At 40.7% G+C, this 16,681-nt stretch overlaps 2 protein-coding genes across 4 annotated transcripts; both read right to left on the bottom strand.

Annotated features, from left to right (window-relative positions):
• Window positions 1-130: 130 nt before the first annotated feature.
• On the bottom strand, window positions 131-7,601 carry p2ry10 (P2Y receptor family member 10). 2 transcript variants are annotated; one of them, XM_061273572.1, is made up of 4 exons: window positions 5,031-7,601; window positions 3,075-3,258; window positions 2,816-2,996; window positions 131-1,340 (listed from the first exon to the last, which is right to left on the bottom strand). In XM_061273572.1, exons 1-4 carry the CDS (start codon window positions 5,053-5,055, stop codon window positions 459-461), a joined length of 1,272 nt encoding a protein of 423 aa, XP_061129556.1. In that variant the 5' UTR covers window positions 5,056-7,601; the 3' UTR covers window positions 131-458. The 2 variants fall into 2 exon arrangements, with proteins under 2 accessions (XP_061129556.1, XP_061129564.1); XM_061273580.1 differs by having other exon boundaries at window positions 3,075-3,228.
• A 139-nt stretch (window positions 7,602-7,740) lies between these two features.
• Window positions 7,741-15,738, bottom strand: lpar4 (lysophosphatidic acid receptor 4). Of its 2 annotated transcripts, XM_061273591.1 has the most exons (4): window positions 15,413-15,738; window positions 11,193-11,267; window positions 9,692-10,437; window positions 7,741-8,722 (listed from the first exon to the last, which is right to left on the bottom strand). In XM_061273591.1, exons 3-4 carry the CDS (start codon window positions 10,265-10,267, stop codon window positions 8,234-8,236), a joined length of 1,065 nt encoding a protein of 354 aa, XP_061129575.1. In that variant the 5' UTR covers window positions 10,268-10,437; window positions 11,193-11,267; window positions 15,413-15,738; the 3' UTR covers window positions 7,741-8,233. The 2 variants fall into 2 exon arrangements, with proteins under 2 accessions (XP_061129575.1, XP_061129572.1); XM_061273588.1 differs by lacking the exon at window positions 11,193-11,267 and having other exon boundaries at window positions 15,413-15,733.
• Window positions 15,739-16,681: the final 943 nt, after the last annotated feature.

Below are 16,681 nucleotides of genomic sequence, written 5' to 3'. Positions count from 1 at the left end.
ACGATCATTGGGACTTTTTAACTCTAACTATTAAACCGGTGAGGGGCCTATGCCTAACGCGCGCACGCGCGCGCGCACACACACACACATGCACACCACACACATAAAATCATTGGATGATGTAACCATGTTTTGTCCTGAAATTGTAGGTAAGCAAGAGCTTTTATTTGCAGATTAAGAAAATACATTACTACTTACTGTATGTGCTATACATTTCCATTCAGGTAATGACTGATAAACGGATAAAACATCTCAAACATCTGCTTGTAATGTGTAATCATGTCTTGTAATTCTTTGGCTGCGAGAACGTTCTCTGGATATAAGGTCGGAGAATGTTTGGGTCAGTTCGATTTGATGGTGATTTTTGCAAATTCAACAGAATCGATATCCTGTCTATATCCATATAGAATAAAGTACTGTGTATTTGCTAACCCTCAAAAGATGTTTTAGTTTTACTCTCATTTGGAAGAGTCACTCCCAGAGCTCAACAATCTGTGCACCACAGGATGCTGAGAGTTGACCGAAGAGGAAGCGAAAGAGGAGGTACGCTTACTGAGATGCAACCTGAATTCAGCTGTTAGGAAGTAGTAGAGCAGCGGGTTAAGGCAGCAGCTCAGGTTGGCGATGCATAGGGACACAGGGTGGAACTGGCGCACAGCCACCCTGGTGGCACACGCAGACACTAAGTCCTGCTGCACCATCAGATAAAGCAAAAAGTTGATGTGGTACGGGGCGAAGCACAGCAAGAAGACAAAGGAGCAAATCAGCACCATTCGAAGGGCACGCCGCTTCTCCCCATTGGCCTGCGGCTTCTCATGGTTCCTATCTGCGCAGGTGAACACGCAGAGTCGACTCCACATCGAGGGACCAGGAGTCGAGTTGCTCGAAACGTCGTTCTTTTTCTGATAGAGAGAGCGGCTGATGCGGATGGAGCTATAGCTGATGCAAGACAGAGGAATCATGAAACCAAACACCTCAACCAACACCATTAAGGTGACAATCAGAGAGAGGGACACATGCCGCATGGGCAAGTCTTTAAAACAGCCGATCTGAGTCACATTCTTGAACCCACCGAGGCCGGCGCTCAAAGATGTCACGTTGAGCCCTGTGTAGGTTTTGGACTGCTGACTGAAGGTGACATTCACAAATGAGGTCTTGTTTAATGAGAGAGTTGAGGGAGATGTGTTGCTGCTATTGGCGCGCATGAGGATGAATGGGGAGCAGGCCACAGCGACAAGCACCCACACCAATATACTGATCACAAAGTCATAGCGGCTCCTCCACCTTCGAGTAGAGAAGGGGTCAAGCAGGAAGACGCACCTCTGTACACTGATGCACACCTGAGAAAAAAGAGACACAGAAACTACTAAAAGAAGGCAGCTTTAAAGGGGAACATAAATTTGTCATTTGACTGAGTTTTTTTTAAGGGGACACAGTCTTTTCTCTTCTTTTCACAGCGTGTGATTTAGCTGCTCAGCTTCTTGTCGGTTGTGGGGTTATTTTTGTCCAATCAGATTTCAGTTTTTGTGTTGCTAAGATCATTTTATTCTGTACAATGCCTCCAGAACCTCAAATACAAGCATTGCTGACACTCACACTATTGAAATTGATGTTTCTTCTGGGGGGAGGGAGCGCTTTCAGAGTTGCTATGTACAGTATGAAGGGACAAGGTAGTATCCATAGACAGGCAGGAGCATCAGAAATAGCATATGTGGTGAGTACGGTGGAATTAATTTTAGGTTCTATATTGATTTAAAAAATGCCTCGGAAACATTATTATTATACGTACCGTAAAGGTTTGTAGCGGTTGTGCTGTGTTGTGTTGTAGTGATTATGTATTGAAAGACGAACGTTACTGGGGTTTTTTTGCGTTACATATTAATACTCTCAAATAAATTGCTCTCTTTTGTATGTGGATATGTATGCGATGCGTGTGGGTGAGAGTGCTTGGAAGGGAGACTATACTGACAAAGTAACCTGCTTCAGCGCAAGGTAGGTATTTCCGCATTACCGTAATTTAGAGAACTTAAACCTTTCTTTGAAGAAGCAAATAAAATACAAATGATCATTCGGATGAATCTTGAGTTTATGAGCGGAGATTATAAATACCGCATTGTAACGTGACGGTGATTACCCCCACCTTCCTGCCCCCAGCTTGGCTGCCGTAACAACTTTACACCAGTAGAGAGTGCTAACAGACTGACCCATTCATGGGGAATATACGTAGTTCACAGTTGGATGCGAATAATAGCCATGCAAGAATAGGAATATCAAGGCAGAGCTTCTGCCTTGACCTGTAGCCAATTTAACTGAGTTAAATTATTTTTTCCCAACCCTGCAGAGTAGTAGGTATCAATCAATTAGCACACCGGTGTCAAACTCAAGGCCCGGGGGTCACATACGGCCCGCCACATCATTTTATGTGGCCCGCGAAGACAAATTGTGCATCAAATTTGTGTCATTACTAGCTTTTACTGTATATAATATGAGGTGCTCATACATTAATTTGGGTTGACAGTCAAAATGGCCCTCCGAAAGAAGCTATGACTTCAATGCGGCCTGCGAAAAACATGAGTTTGACACCCCTGAATTAGCAAATCAGGAGAGCGTAGTATTCATGAGTACAAAATAAAAAGCTTTTGAAAGGCTATCAGCAGTTGATTAACATTACTCGAGAAATTGGTGTAAATCTCGAACGTTATTTGTTTATTTCTAAAACTGTGTTTGTGAGCCAGTCGTTCTCTACTTGTGTCACAGTTATGTAACAATGCGAGGCGGGTAGACACTGAGTACGTACAACACAGTTGCTACTTACCAAGAATCCGATGGCTGCATACATGTTGAGAAACTTAAGGTAAAAGCAGAACAGGCAAATACTGTGTCCAAAGGGCCACGTATGTGTTAAATAATAATAAATCCTTAGGGGTAGAGAGAGGATGTGAATCAAATCTGCCAAGGCCAGATTTATCATGAAGATGACAGTCTTGGTCTTCTTCCTGTCATGCAAATAACAAACTCAAGAGAAGTGTATTTTCCAACTTGTACTTTGTGTGTGAACGTGTGCTTGTGTGTACCGAATGTGTCTGCAGAGGACCCACAGAGCCGTGGTGTTTAGCAGCAGCCCTGGGATGAAGAGCAACAGGTAGAAATATGTGTACAGCTTGTCCATGAGCTCTTCCCATTCAGTCATGTTGTAGCCACATGATGCGTCTCCGAGGGACCCGTGCCCTGATTGGGATGTAATCAGCGTCATTTCCACTGTCACATAAATAAATAAAATCTCAATTTGACACTTCTTGCCTTAAATCGGAGGTTAAACCCTGTGGAAAATAGGTTACATTCACACACACACACACTGATTGAAATGCACAAGTATATATTTTAATATAGAAATCAGTTGTACAACTTCTCCAATTAGACATTTTTTGGGAATGTATTTGAATAACTTCTAAACATTCATAAACAATACATATGGCTCAATAGCTTTGAATGATGTTATAACCACTGCCTGATGTTATCTTGAACTACGTAGTTAATGTTTTTGTACTGCCTAAGTTTTTGTACAATTAACAATGAAGGACATGCGCCATTTTGAAGCTGGAGAGAGAAAATAATTAAGTTTGCAAAGAAAAAAAAAAAAAGAAGAGAAAAGGAACTTAGGCACGAAAGATGATAAGGATAGCAAGAACATTCGTGACAAAACATAATAGTCCGCCAGAACTGGTACAAAATGATAAAAAAGAGCTGATCTTGGGGAGAACCAATGGGGAAAGGGTGTGAGTATCATATCTGCAGGGACTGGTGTCATCTGGTGAAAACAAACCAAGGAACGGAGAGAAGAACGAGGTGAAAGGACAACCACATGGGTTGCCAAGGACGGGATGAGACACGAAGGAACAGGGACGAGACGCCAAGGAATGATTATGGAAAACAAACTGGCCCCCACCTTTGCGTATGACCCAATATAATCAACGTGAAGGACTTTTTTGCTACTTTTCTGCATCCTGTTTCTGCTCTTCGGCATTGTCAGACAAAAACCTCAGCGCTGTATTGTACCTTTCCGGACCAACAGAGCTATTCAACAAGAATTGGATTCAGACTGAGAACATTCTGTATAAGTTTGATTTTTGTCTCAGCTGTGCCATTCTTCCTAAATCAAAGAAGAAACAAACACGCATTGAATAAATAAGTCTTATGCTGCAGAGCACAATTAGCATGCCCTTGCAATTGTCAAATTTATCCAGCAATCATATTTGCCTTCCACCTCCAGATGGAAATGTCATGCAATATAAAAAAAAGGGTTAGTTAGACTACTTACTGTATGTATGATAAGACCAAAATCATCTTTTCACTTAATGAGTAAAGTATAATGACTATACTAGACGGCAAATTATGGAATGGTTTGGATATAATCTAACCTATGACATTAGTACCATGGCAATTAAATATCATGAAAACCCCAAAACACACCATCAATCGATCCATTTTCTATGATGCTTTTAACATAAGGAACGCATGTGAGCTGTAGTATCACTTGTATATTTGATACCAAGAACACTAATATAAAATGTGATCAATCATACGCTTTAATAACAATCATTAAAGCAGGAAACACCAAGTCAGTGTCACCCTTCCTCCTGTCATCAGTCTGAGACACCTCCCTTCCTCTTTACACCCAAGGAGGAAGTTTGCAATTGATGAAAGATGGTCATTTTATTTTAATGTATACTGCTCCACTGTCATATACCCATTTTATACAGTTTTCCAGTCAAGCTTGCTTAAAACTACCTGGCTAATATTGCACTGGAACGATTGAATTGACTTACAAGTAATCACAGTTTTGTCTGTATGTCAACAATTGCACATCAAATATCAATAGGAAATAATACAATGAATTTTTATTACAGTCCAACAGTATTATGATAACTAAGCAGTTGTGATCACTATACAGTGGCCAGAATACATGACCTCAAATGTGCAGTAGTGTAAAATACCTGGAAGAAAGAAATGGGAAAAAACAGCAACAGTACCTGGTGCATTGTCTTGTCTCTCCATGTGTGTAAAAAAAGCAAATCAAACCAAGGTGTGACCGCCAACATGTGCTCCATACAGTAGTTATGGCTTCACACGCAAACAGTAGACTGACAGACAGTGGTATTGTATAGATTTCAAGGTGCTAATTTTATTGCAGCTGTAAAAACCTGTCATGTGGCCATACAGTTGGTTTCAATGTTTGCCATTCTGTGGTGAACATTTGCTCTCTTTATTGTGATACAAGAAGGGGAAGTGGTTAGCTCAGAGGCGTAGCCAAGCCGGGGCGAGGGTTAGGACTCCTTGCGCCCCGGTTGAAAAAAATCGAGCTTTTTCGATTCTTCATTTTCATGCCGATTTTTTTCTTTCGGTCTTGCGCAAATGTGCTTGCGCTATTCTATGTGCGTGATGTTATCCATTCACCGTTTGCCTCCCGGACCCGGATGTTGTTTTAGCGATCAGCGAACGGCGTGGGTGATGTTCGATTTTTTTTCCTGTGGGCGCGCGCCCCTACTGGAAAAATTCCTGGCTACGCCTCTGGGTTAGCTCATGCTTTATTGCCACTTACAACTGACAGTACGATTGGCATTCGAGCACAGTGGGTAAGACCTGGAGAAGGGGCGGGTCAAGTCTGCCTCTTAATATTAGTTTTCTGCCACTAACTAATGGACAAATCTTGCACCATAATGTGTGGTCACAGGCATCATTTTGCCAAAAACGAGCTGATTTTGATTTCCCCCTTTGTGAAAACTGTCTCTCTGCAGCTCTGGATTTTATCAAACTGCCTTCAGGACCTGTCCCACTGCAGTTGCAAATTGGCATCTTATAGCAGGATAGGTGGTGCTATAGGTCCTCATGTAAGACAATGTACATAGTTTTCTGATAATATACAAATCCCAGCTGCCTTCGAGAATAAAATAAGTGGCTCACTGGCAATTGCAGTCAAACTGTAGCAGCAATAAATTTGGGCTCCCGTCGTCTGGGTGGGAATTATGCAATCGGAATAGTAGCAATGAAAGCTGCTATGGATACCAACAAGCCAGTCGTCTCTAGTGATTTTCATGACAAAAAAGCATAGAAAGGGAAACAGACAAAATGCAGCTGTCCAAGACACAGTAGCTCTTTGCAATATCATCATTATCAACCTGCTCACACTAGAATTCAAAGCAAAACCATGCAGCTTGTGTGCACATCCTAAAGTATAGTTCCCCAATCATTCATGAGCCAAGCCACTTATTTTACATTGAAAAATATCAGTGATACAATACCAAACAAAAATAAGAGATTAAATAATGATAAGAATGTTGTTTCAATTTACCGTATTTTCCGGACTATAAGGCGCACCTTCAATGAATGGCCCATTTTAAAACTTTGTCCGTATATAAGGCGCACCGGACTATAAGGCGCATCATTAATGCATCATGTCAGATTTTTAATCCAAATCAAATCAAATAATTCTCCATTTTATCTTTTTTATTTCAACTTCAGATGCAACAAATGACTTTATAATCACAAAATAATGATCCATAGTCTTTTTGATTCATGATTCATAGTCTTCAGCAGGCCACTTATGCTTGATTTCATGACACAATGCTTCCGGCCAGTTTGAATTTAGGAATTTAGTCCATATATAAGGCGCACTAGACTATAAAGCGCACTGTCGGCTTTTGAGAAGATTTTAGGTTTTTAGGTGCGCCTTATAGTCCAAAAAATACGGTACTCACAAACATGAGGTTGGGTGTCATTAGTTGAACACAAAGCTATTATTGTTTTTAATTAAAGACAACAGGTCCACAGGTTAATTGTACCCTCTGCTGTCTAGTGGATGGATTGTGTGCTTTCTATCACTAGAAGTTGCTGGTGTTGATACAAACATTATTTGGAGTAAACAATTCAAGTCATTTTAAAACCAATGAAGTTGAATTGGATACTTTTTCTAAGGTTGATTTGCTTTTGGGAGACACTTTGCTCGAAGTCCCTGTTGTATGACATTGGCTGGATTCAGGCCAGTGACATATTGACCACTTTCAGACCCCAGTATCTGTTCAAACACGTGACATGTTGTAAGACTGTGTATCTCCTAATAAAAGTTACTATGCCGACAGTTGGCCATTCAAAAAAGCATTCAAAACAACCACTTATTTTCCCTCTCAAGGAGGTTAACACCTCTGTGTACTGGCAAGCTTGCCACTTCAGTTAATTTTGGACAGACAAGTATAAAATCCTAGTATGATCATTACCTGTTGCAACCTATGCTGCTTCAGCAATAGCCCTCAATCTGCAAAATGTGCTGACTCATGCGTTTTGTACCCTATTACTTGTGCTTTTAGGTGATTATTTAGTCAACGCTGTTTAGCCGTACTTTGGAGTGTGTACACATTGCTGTGAGACTTTGAGCAGATCTGCAGTCTCAGGCCAGATTAGGACAGAGAGACTTCATTCAGAAGTGAACAATGGACCATTGCTTTGGCCATAATAAGCATTTGGCCTGTGACACAGCACACATGCAGGCCAGAATCCTCAAATGGATCCAAACCGCCTCTTGAACCTACGACAAGAACACACTGGCTGCATGCTGAAAACACAGTAGGACAAACTGCTATGTGAGTTCAAACATCTTACCATGCTGTTAGAGTCCAGTCCGTACTAGGGTGGACCAAACTAACAAACTAAGAGGCAGGGGACCGGAAAAATAAATGCAGCAATGAGACCAATTCAAAACATTTATTTTCATTTTATCGTCCCAAACCTAACATGACACGTTTTTTTCTCTCTCCAGATTGACTGTATAATAATAACTAAACTGTCTAAACTGGGTCATAGTACTGATATCCGAGAATTTAAACAATACAAGATATGGGCTCAGTGAGTTATAAAAGTAATTAATATCAGATTTGAAAATCCAATGCATAGTGTGTGTGTGTTAATGTCTGAGTTATTTGAGGTTCAAGTGTCATTGTGTCATCCCAAGGACTATAACTGCTGTCCTGGTGTCGCTTCTTCTTCATGTTAACTTGTAATAAACACATAGTACATTCCTCTGCTCCCAAGTGGTGGATTAATCAGCAAAGACCAGACCATAGTTTAAGATTTACAGCAGGACTAATCTGCCGAGTTATGCATTTGCCACTTCAAGGACCAAACAGTCGATACTTTACTTTTGAAATCCAGGTTCTCTCATACCTATCTTTTCTTTATCTTGTCAAAACTCACTCTCTGATACTTTAGTGTCTGTCCCATTCCTCGTCAAAGTGTGCGTGTCTCTTGGGAGAGCGTTTTTCGGGTCCTGTGTCTCTGAGTCGCTACGGGGAATACTCCCGGGTCGAGAGCCGGATCCTTTGCTCCCCAAGGTCAAACTTTTTTGAAAACTCTCAGAAGTGAAGTAGTAGACCACAGGGTCTAGGCAGCAATTGAGACTGGCCAGACACAGAGTGATGGGGTACAAAGTTCGTGCAAAACGCTCCACGGAACAGTTAGCTAAGGCCTGGGTCCTCACCAGAGCATACAGAAAGAGAATAGAGTTATATGGGACAAAGCAGAAGATAAAGATCCCAAGATGGACCAGAATCATCCTCAAGACGCGTCTCTTGCTGTCGCAGCCATGGCCAACGGTCACTGGACGACGCAGTGTTCTTAGAACTAGCGAGGAACAAACCAAGTTGGCCAGGAGGGGAAGTAGGAATCCCACAATCTAGAAAGACAAGAAGCATGTGAGTGCTTTTATTTGTTTGTAGTTTCGTTTTTGGAAGGTACATAAAGGGCAGGAATAAGTCTTCACACTTAGAAACATAGAAACATCAATGTTCACATAATACATTTATTGTGTTTGATCACAGGCACTGTGGATGCCCCACCCAATAGTCTCGGGGTGTCTTTAAAATATATATAGCCATGGGTTGTCACATGACTAATAAAAGATTATTCCATGCGGTTACATTACAACAAAAACATTACAGCCTACTATTACTTAAAATATTTGTAGTAACAAAGTTGAAAACACAACTATACATTTATACGTGCTATCCAAAAATTTAGTTTTTATCATATTAGGTTATTTTTAGGATAACGCCCGGCAATAGAATGGTTTAGATTATGCGTTACAATGGCCCAGACAAAGTCCAGCCCTAAATTCCATTCAAGCATCTGTGGCAAGACTTAAGAATTTCTGTTCCCAGACGCTCCCCATCCAACATGACTAAGCTTGAGCTTTTTTGGGAAAGAACAGGCAAAAACATCAGTGTCTAGCTTTTTTTTTTTTTGCAGGTTTTTGTCCCTAAATTTCTCTTTAAGAATTAAACAAATGTTGAAGGGCAAAGTATTGTAAGAGTCAAATGTTATACATAGTACGTTCTAAAGTGATAATAAAATAGGTTAACATATTCGTTATGTATTCTTAGAATTAGTCGGCTGATTAATCTGAAAGTTTCATTTTCTGTCAAATATCAGCATTGGCGTCGGCCTCAAAACTTTCTTAGCGGTCGTGCCCTACTGCAAAGTCTTGACGCAGGGGGACTGAATACAAATGCACGCAACATTTTTCAGATTTGAATCTGCCTAAAATTTTGAAAACTGTATTGTTCCCTTTCTGCTAATTTGTCTAGGCGCGAAAAAGTTAAACGCACTGTATTCAATCATTAAGTGTTTGCTGTGAGAGCTCTACCTCAATAAAGATGGTGATTTTTGAAAGGTAGGTCCTCCACGTACTCTTGGAGAAGCCTTCAAAACAGGTTGTGGCTCTGTTTGTGCTGTTGATGGTAGAGAAGAAGGTGACTGATATTCCTCCTCCCACAATGGTCAGCCACACAGCTGCACACACCATTGCGGCGTTCTTGCGCGTGCGGATGGAGCGGGAGTGAAAAGGGTAGACGATTGCCAAAAAACGGTCAACGCTGATGCAGGTGAGGAAGAGCATGCTGCCATAGATGTTAGTGATGAAGGCTGTTCCGGAAACCTTACACAGTCCGTCTCCAAATGGCCAGTGGCGGTTAACATTGTAGAAGACCTTAAATGGCAACGTAAAAACAAATACTAAATCAGATAATGCTAAATTTGTCATAAACATGGTCGTCTCATTCTGCATTTTCATGCGGAAGCAGAAGACAAAGAGCGCAGCACAGTTGGTGATGAGGCCCAAGACAAAGACCACACTGTAGACCACCGAATACAAGTTGTACTTGAAGGAGTCGTCAATGCCGCAGTCCTCCATCCCAGTCTCATTGAGCACCAAACTCGCCATGGTGAGGGTGGAGAAGGCTCCGAGGAACAAACTCGCACCACACTATTGTCTTATGGAGGAAAGGGCGATAATATGTGTGGAGTCCAGGTGTCAGCGGGATATTCCCCAGTCAAGTTTTCTCCAAGCCATCATGGACACAATAATGGAGGTGCTCAGGATGCTCAGTACTCCTGTGGAGAGAAGAGGAAGAAGTTGTAACCAAGAAGCATCTGACTTTTCACCACAAAGTAAACCTGAAGATGTCGTCCGAGCAGTTACCCGGCTACATTTGTGCCTGCTTTCTCTTTGTGCGTGTGCGTTCTTGTAACACATGCTATTCATATTAAGCTTTATCATCAGAATTGAGGAAGGGAAGCAGCTATGAGAGGACAAAAGGTTAAACACACTCAAACTATTACATCCACTCATGTGCACACTCTGCTCAATCTAAATCCACTCACAACCATACAAGTACACGCAGAGAGGCTTAAAGTTGAGCTTCAACTGGTTTCGAATTCAAACAATAGAGGCTCAGACCACAACCAGAACTATGTGAACATGTTTTTTTGCATGTTTAACACAGTCTTATTGAAGTTCTACCTGTACTCGCTGGGATGTCAGGATGTCCACCCTTATCCCCCAACCCCTCAATAACTAGTAGCATATAGTCCTGGACTAAAAAGTATTTCCATCATTCTGTTTGGAAATTTGGAATATCACACATGACTTAACTTGATGGGTCTAGTTTCAGTTAACTGAATTCATGCAGTTAAAATAAACCTATTACCCTAATTAAACACACTAACCTCAACACCAGCTAAACCGTACAAACCATAATGCTGCTTCTTCCCTAACAACACAAAACCTCAGAATGAACAGTTGATGCTATCATCATCACTTAGTGACTCGGTTCAACCCAAAATAGAAGATTTACTTGGAATCCTACCTAACACAATCTCTTTGTGCTTTAGAAAGGAAACGCCGCTTGCTCAACAAATCATCACAGCTCCTTTGGTGTTTTCTAGTAGAGGCACATGACACAAAGAAGAAAGAAACACTTGACTTTAATCTGAAAGTTGCGGGCAGGCAGGCAGGCCAGGCTTTAAAAAACGATACTGTAAGGCTGCTTTATTCTCCTGCTTTAAAGGAGGTGCTGTTTTAAGAGCTTTGCATCCATCCAATATCTGGAGATATCTCTAAGTCCAGTTCTATTAAATAAATACCAATTTTAGACCATTAAGTAGGAGACAGAATAGAGGCCTATCTATTGCGTGTAGAAAACCCAAGTGAGTTTGGATGTGACTCACTGAACAGACCCCCCAAAGAAAACACTGAGCTTGGCACTTCACTGGCAGTGCCTTGTGCTAGCTGCAGTGACATTTACGGCGTTTTGACACGCCTTTCAGAAAGTTGATGTTTACAATGCCTACCCTGTACCCATCTGAACCAAATACACTCTCATAGAACCTACATTCAAGCAGGCAAACACTAACATGTACCAGTCCTCAAGGAACCGTGGCAGCGGTGGTTTGATGGCCGCTACGCATGAGAGAGCTACAGATAGCTCAGCATGCTGTGGCTTATGTTGGCCAAAAGATTACAGGCTCCATGTGTGTTTGGTTTCATGCACAGGGTCACGAACAGCTGCACTTGCAAGCAGAGCCCCTTGGACGGTAATGGTGACAGAAAGAGGCCTCTGGGATCTGCTGATCTCTAGAGCTTGACTTCAGCTTGTACATCCAGCTGTTGCCTTCCCTCACTCTCATGGCTGGCTTGAACTGGCACACAATGAGTAATTCAAGAATGTCTTCTTGCGGAACAACGACTTTGCAACAGTTATCACTGTGATCTATAGCTGCCACTAAACGGCCACTATTTACAGTACATCATATTCCCCAACGTTTTACCGTAATTTTGGGATCATAAACTCCACCTCCATATAAACAGCACCAGCTAAAATGAGAGGAGAATTTAGTTTTGTTCATATATAAACCGCACTAGACTACAGGTGTTTTAAATGAAATGTTCTTATTTTTATTACACGTATTACCAAACAAATCCTTTTACAGTATCGTAAAGATTATGAAACATCCATAGATAAGCCACAACAAACTATAAAACGCAGAGTTCAAAGCTTGTGCAGAAAGTAGAGACTTATAGTCCAGAAATTATGGTACATTGTTTTTTTTGGTTTGGTGTTTTGCTGCTATCCACTCGCTTCTGCAAAGTTAATTTCTTGATTATGAGACAATTAAAGGCTTGTTTTATTCAATTTGTTCTACTTTGGTCTACTGTATCGTTTTAAAAGAGCATATCCAATTAAATCAGGGGGAATGCAGGACGGCTCGGTGGGCACTGGGTAGCACGTCCGCCTCACAGTTAGGAGGGTGCGGGTTTGATTCCACCTCCGGCCCTCCCTGTATGGAGTTTGCATGTTCTCCCCGGGCCCACGTGGCTTTTCTCCGGGCACTCCGGTTTCCTCCCACATCCCAAAAACATGCTTGGTAGGCCGATTGAAGACTCCAAATTGTCCTTAGGTATGAGTGCGAGTGCAAATGGTTGTTTGTCTCTGTGTGCCCTGCGATTGGCTGGCAACCGGTTCAGGGTGTCCCCCGCCTACTGCCCGATGACGGCGGGGATAGGCTCCAGCATGCCCGCGACCCCCGTGGTTCAGAAATGGATGGATGGATGGATGGATGGATGGATGGATGGATGGATGGATGGATGGATGGATGGATGGATGGATGGATGGATGGATGGATGGAATCCAGGATTCAAATTTTAGCCTCCAGTCAGACGGTAATATATATCACCTTGCAGTTGATGCATATTAAAAGAAAAAAATTAAAGCTCAAATGAGTTGAACACCACAAAAAATGTAGACTACTGTAGAGCAGAGCACTGTTTAAAATGAATTTAGAAGAACTGATAGGCAAATTTCAATGACTGTTAGTAGTCAATAATATAGTAAGAGATTTACTACTTTTCCTGCTGGCGATTTTATTGTTAGGGTTGACGTTTTCTTCTATAATTATAGCTGAGTACCTCACCAAACATTTTTATTTTAACTTTTAAATTACTAGGCTAGAGACAACATAAACAATAAATACACCACAACAAACGTGTGCTTTAAATGTGTATTGTTAACCATAACATTTTCTCACAAAATTAACATTAACACAATTAAAAAAGTTATGGACATACTGTAAGAGCTAACCAGTGACAAATCCCAATAGAGGACTGATGGGCAGGTATTTGGGAAGCACCAGTCATTGCGGCGCATTCTTGTAATATTCCCAGTGTATGTGTTTTGAGTATTAAGTGACCTGTGAGATATAGAAAATTCCAGTCCAAATCGAAGAATCTTTTTGCCTGTGTCTCATGATGATGTGAGAGCAGTGTTAAAAAAATAACAATCATGAGGTATCAATATAGGAGGGCTGAAATTGCTTGAGATCTGTTAAATTAGAATCTAAATCCAATCAGGTTTGCATTTCAGCCAAAGGGAGTTTTTATGGGTAGGAGGAGCCAGAGTTCTTGTATTCAATCACCGACAGTTATCAACGCTACTGATTTTAACAACAGCCTGGAGAGCTTGCTATGCAAACTCAGGAAAATCATGTCATTTTCTAGAGAATGGAATCATTAGGATATACATGACGACAAGGAATGAAAATACAATCAAATATTGCTTTGAGTCCAAAAACTTTAGTCTACGGTGGCTCATTCAGAGAGTTTTTTTTTTTGTTTTCATTTTTCACCAAAACAATGGTTCAAAATGCTTCGGTTTTTTTCTCAAGGCAAGACCATGATGGAAAAAGATGATCATCACTCTGTTAAAAAATGGCGTAAATCATATTTTACTATTTGACATACATATATATACCGTATTGGCCCGAATATAAGATGACCCTGATTATAAGACGACCCCCTCTTTTTCAAGACTCAAGTTTGAAAAAAAACTTTTTGAACATCGAATTAAATTTTTATACAGAGAAGAATTACAGTACATCTGAAACAAATGATTATAACAAAATATTCGAGAGAAAAAGTGAAAATAAAAAATGTTATTTTGCCTTATTCAAATCCTGCAAAAACGGTCTATCACATCTTAATATCTGAACATTTAAATATGTAAACTAAAGTGCAATCACATTTGTAAATGAATGGCTTCTGGTTTTTGAAATGTAAATAAACCAATCTACTGTGATAAAAATTGCAATAAATATTGCAATAATTTCCCCATGTGGAAGCGTATAAAGGAATATCTTATCTTATGTCTGCTTAAAACGTTTGTTGTTGACACGGGGATGGGTTAAATGCAGAGGACAAATTTCACCACACCCAGATGTGTGTGTGACGATCATTGGGACTTTAACTTTAACTTGTTGGGTTAGGACAGTGGATCCACTTTGATACATGCAAAAGGAAATAAATGAAGAGCACATATTTTTGCACGTAATTTGTCCAGATCTGAAATGGCATTTTTTCTTGTCAAAGATCAGTGGAACTGATGAAAGATTGCTGCCCGTTCCACTCCAGCATTTAAGTTGCCTGATATATAGAATTTAGAGCATGTCCATTGTGGAAGAATACTTGCATGATGTTTGGGGGTTGTTATGAGATAGTGTGATGGATTGGCAAGCAGTCTCTTCCAGGCATTTGCTAACTTGCTTGTCCTCATTGGGGTCGCAGGTGAGCTGCAGCCTATCCGAATAGAGGCTGAGTACACCTTAGTAAATCGCAAGTCACATATAAACAAAGAACCTTTCACACTCATTCATCTCAACTTACATATCTGTGCAAAGCAAATGAATGATGAATAAATGGAACAGCTGCAACTGTAACAATGATTTTATAAAATGTCGGGATTTCCAACTTCAACTTAGATAGCACCGATATCTACATATATGAACTTTATTCCTATAAATCCTCAGAAAAATACTTAAGAGCGGCAAATAAATTACGAACCTATTCTTCATAATAATTGTGGAGGGAAATAAAGTTAAAATGCTGTTTTTAAGTCGATTGTATTTTTTTCAAAGACTGAAGCAAATCGATCATCACGGGCTCCAGCAGTGACGCAACAATATTGGAGGTCTGGAGTGTTAACATAAACCACACTCCCAGTGATACAAGAACAAACACAATCGAGTGCAGACTCACTGTGATGAAGTGATGGTGACAGCTCTCCTCACTAGTAGCTGTGTAATGTGTAGCAGCTGTCAAAATTTAAACTCCACACTCCGGTCTTCTCGCTGCACTTGCCGAGTCTCCAACACTTGACGAGTTTGGACCTTCCGTGTGAGGTGAAATTCTTGTATTTGTTTGACACCTAGGCGAACTTCTTTTCCAGGGATCTTTTCAGTCGTGCGTGTTTTCTGATTGTGGCGTCTGCAGTGATTGCCTCGCTCGCTTGCTCGCCCCTGGTGCGCGTGCGCGTGCAAGCGTGCCCGCGAGCAGAGCCAAGCTTCCACCGCCACAGGAAGCCAGACAATAGCACCTCGGTCAGGCCGCAGGGGGGAGAAGGAGGAGGAAGCGTAGTGGGAGGGTTGGTGCTCCTTGCTAAGCTGTTTAAGTGCGCACAAACACTTTTATTGCCCACGACTGGCAGTGGTGTGAAATCACAAAGCACAACATATATACAGCCTTACTGTACTTCAATGGGTTGACTAGTTACAGTGGACTCATATACTGCGGTTCAGCACACACAAGTAATCGCAGATATATTTTATTCTGTTGCCGGTCCTTTCTTCTGGAATGATCTCTTCTTTTTAAAACTCAGGTGAAGACGCATATTTATTTTTTGGTTGTCGACCTAACATAAGACTGACTTTGTTGTTATTATTGTCTTGGTGTCTTTATACAAAATGTACATTTCTCCTACTGTATAATACCTTGTGATTTGATTTAGTGCACTATATAGATTATTAAATATTATATAGTCGTCTATTGTATTGTATTGTATTGTATTGTATTGTATTGTATTGTATTGTATTGTATTGTATTGTATTGCATTGTATTGTATTGTATTGTATTGTATTGTATTGTATTGTATTGTATTGTATTGTATTGTATTGTATTGTATTGTATTGTACTCTATTCTATTCTGTTCCAACAACCCAATCCACGTCAAAATCGCCAGTTATATGGGTTGTAATGAACCGACCCAAACACAAATACGAGTTGTTGTATATCTATTATCTCTTCAATTAGCACCCAAGAAGATGAAGCATGCAAGCAAACCCATCCAGCGTTTGCCCTGTGGACTATAGACACCTGCAAAGTTTTGGAAACATCGTTTATGGGGCTCAGCTTAACTGGAGGCAAAAACATCTTGCAAGCTCACTTGAAAACGCCAATTAGCACATTTCAAAAATTTTTTACACAGGAATAAATGAGAAAAACATTTTTCTCTTGTAGTTAAAACTGTGA

The sequence above is a fragment of the Syngnathus typhle genome, linkage group LG1, assembly GCF_033458585.1.
Source record: "Syngnathus typhle isolate RoL2023-S1 ecotype Sweden linkage group LG1, RoL_Styp_1.0, whole genome shotgun sequence".
In the NCBI taxonomy this organism is placed as follows: domain Eukaryota; kingdom Metazoa; phylum Chordata; class Actinopteri; order Syngnathiformes; family Syngnathidae; genus Syngnathus; species Syngnathus typhle.
This window is presented reverse-complemented; position numbering and strand designations above follow the sequence as displayed.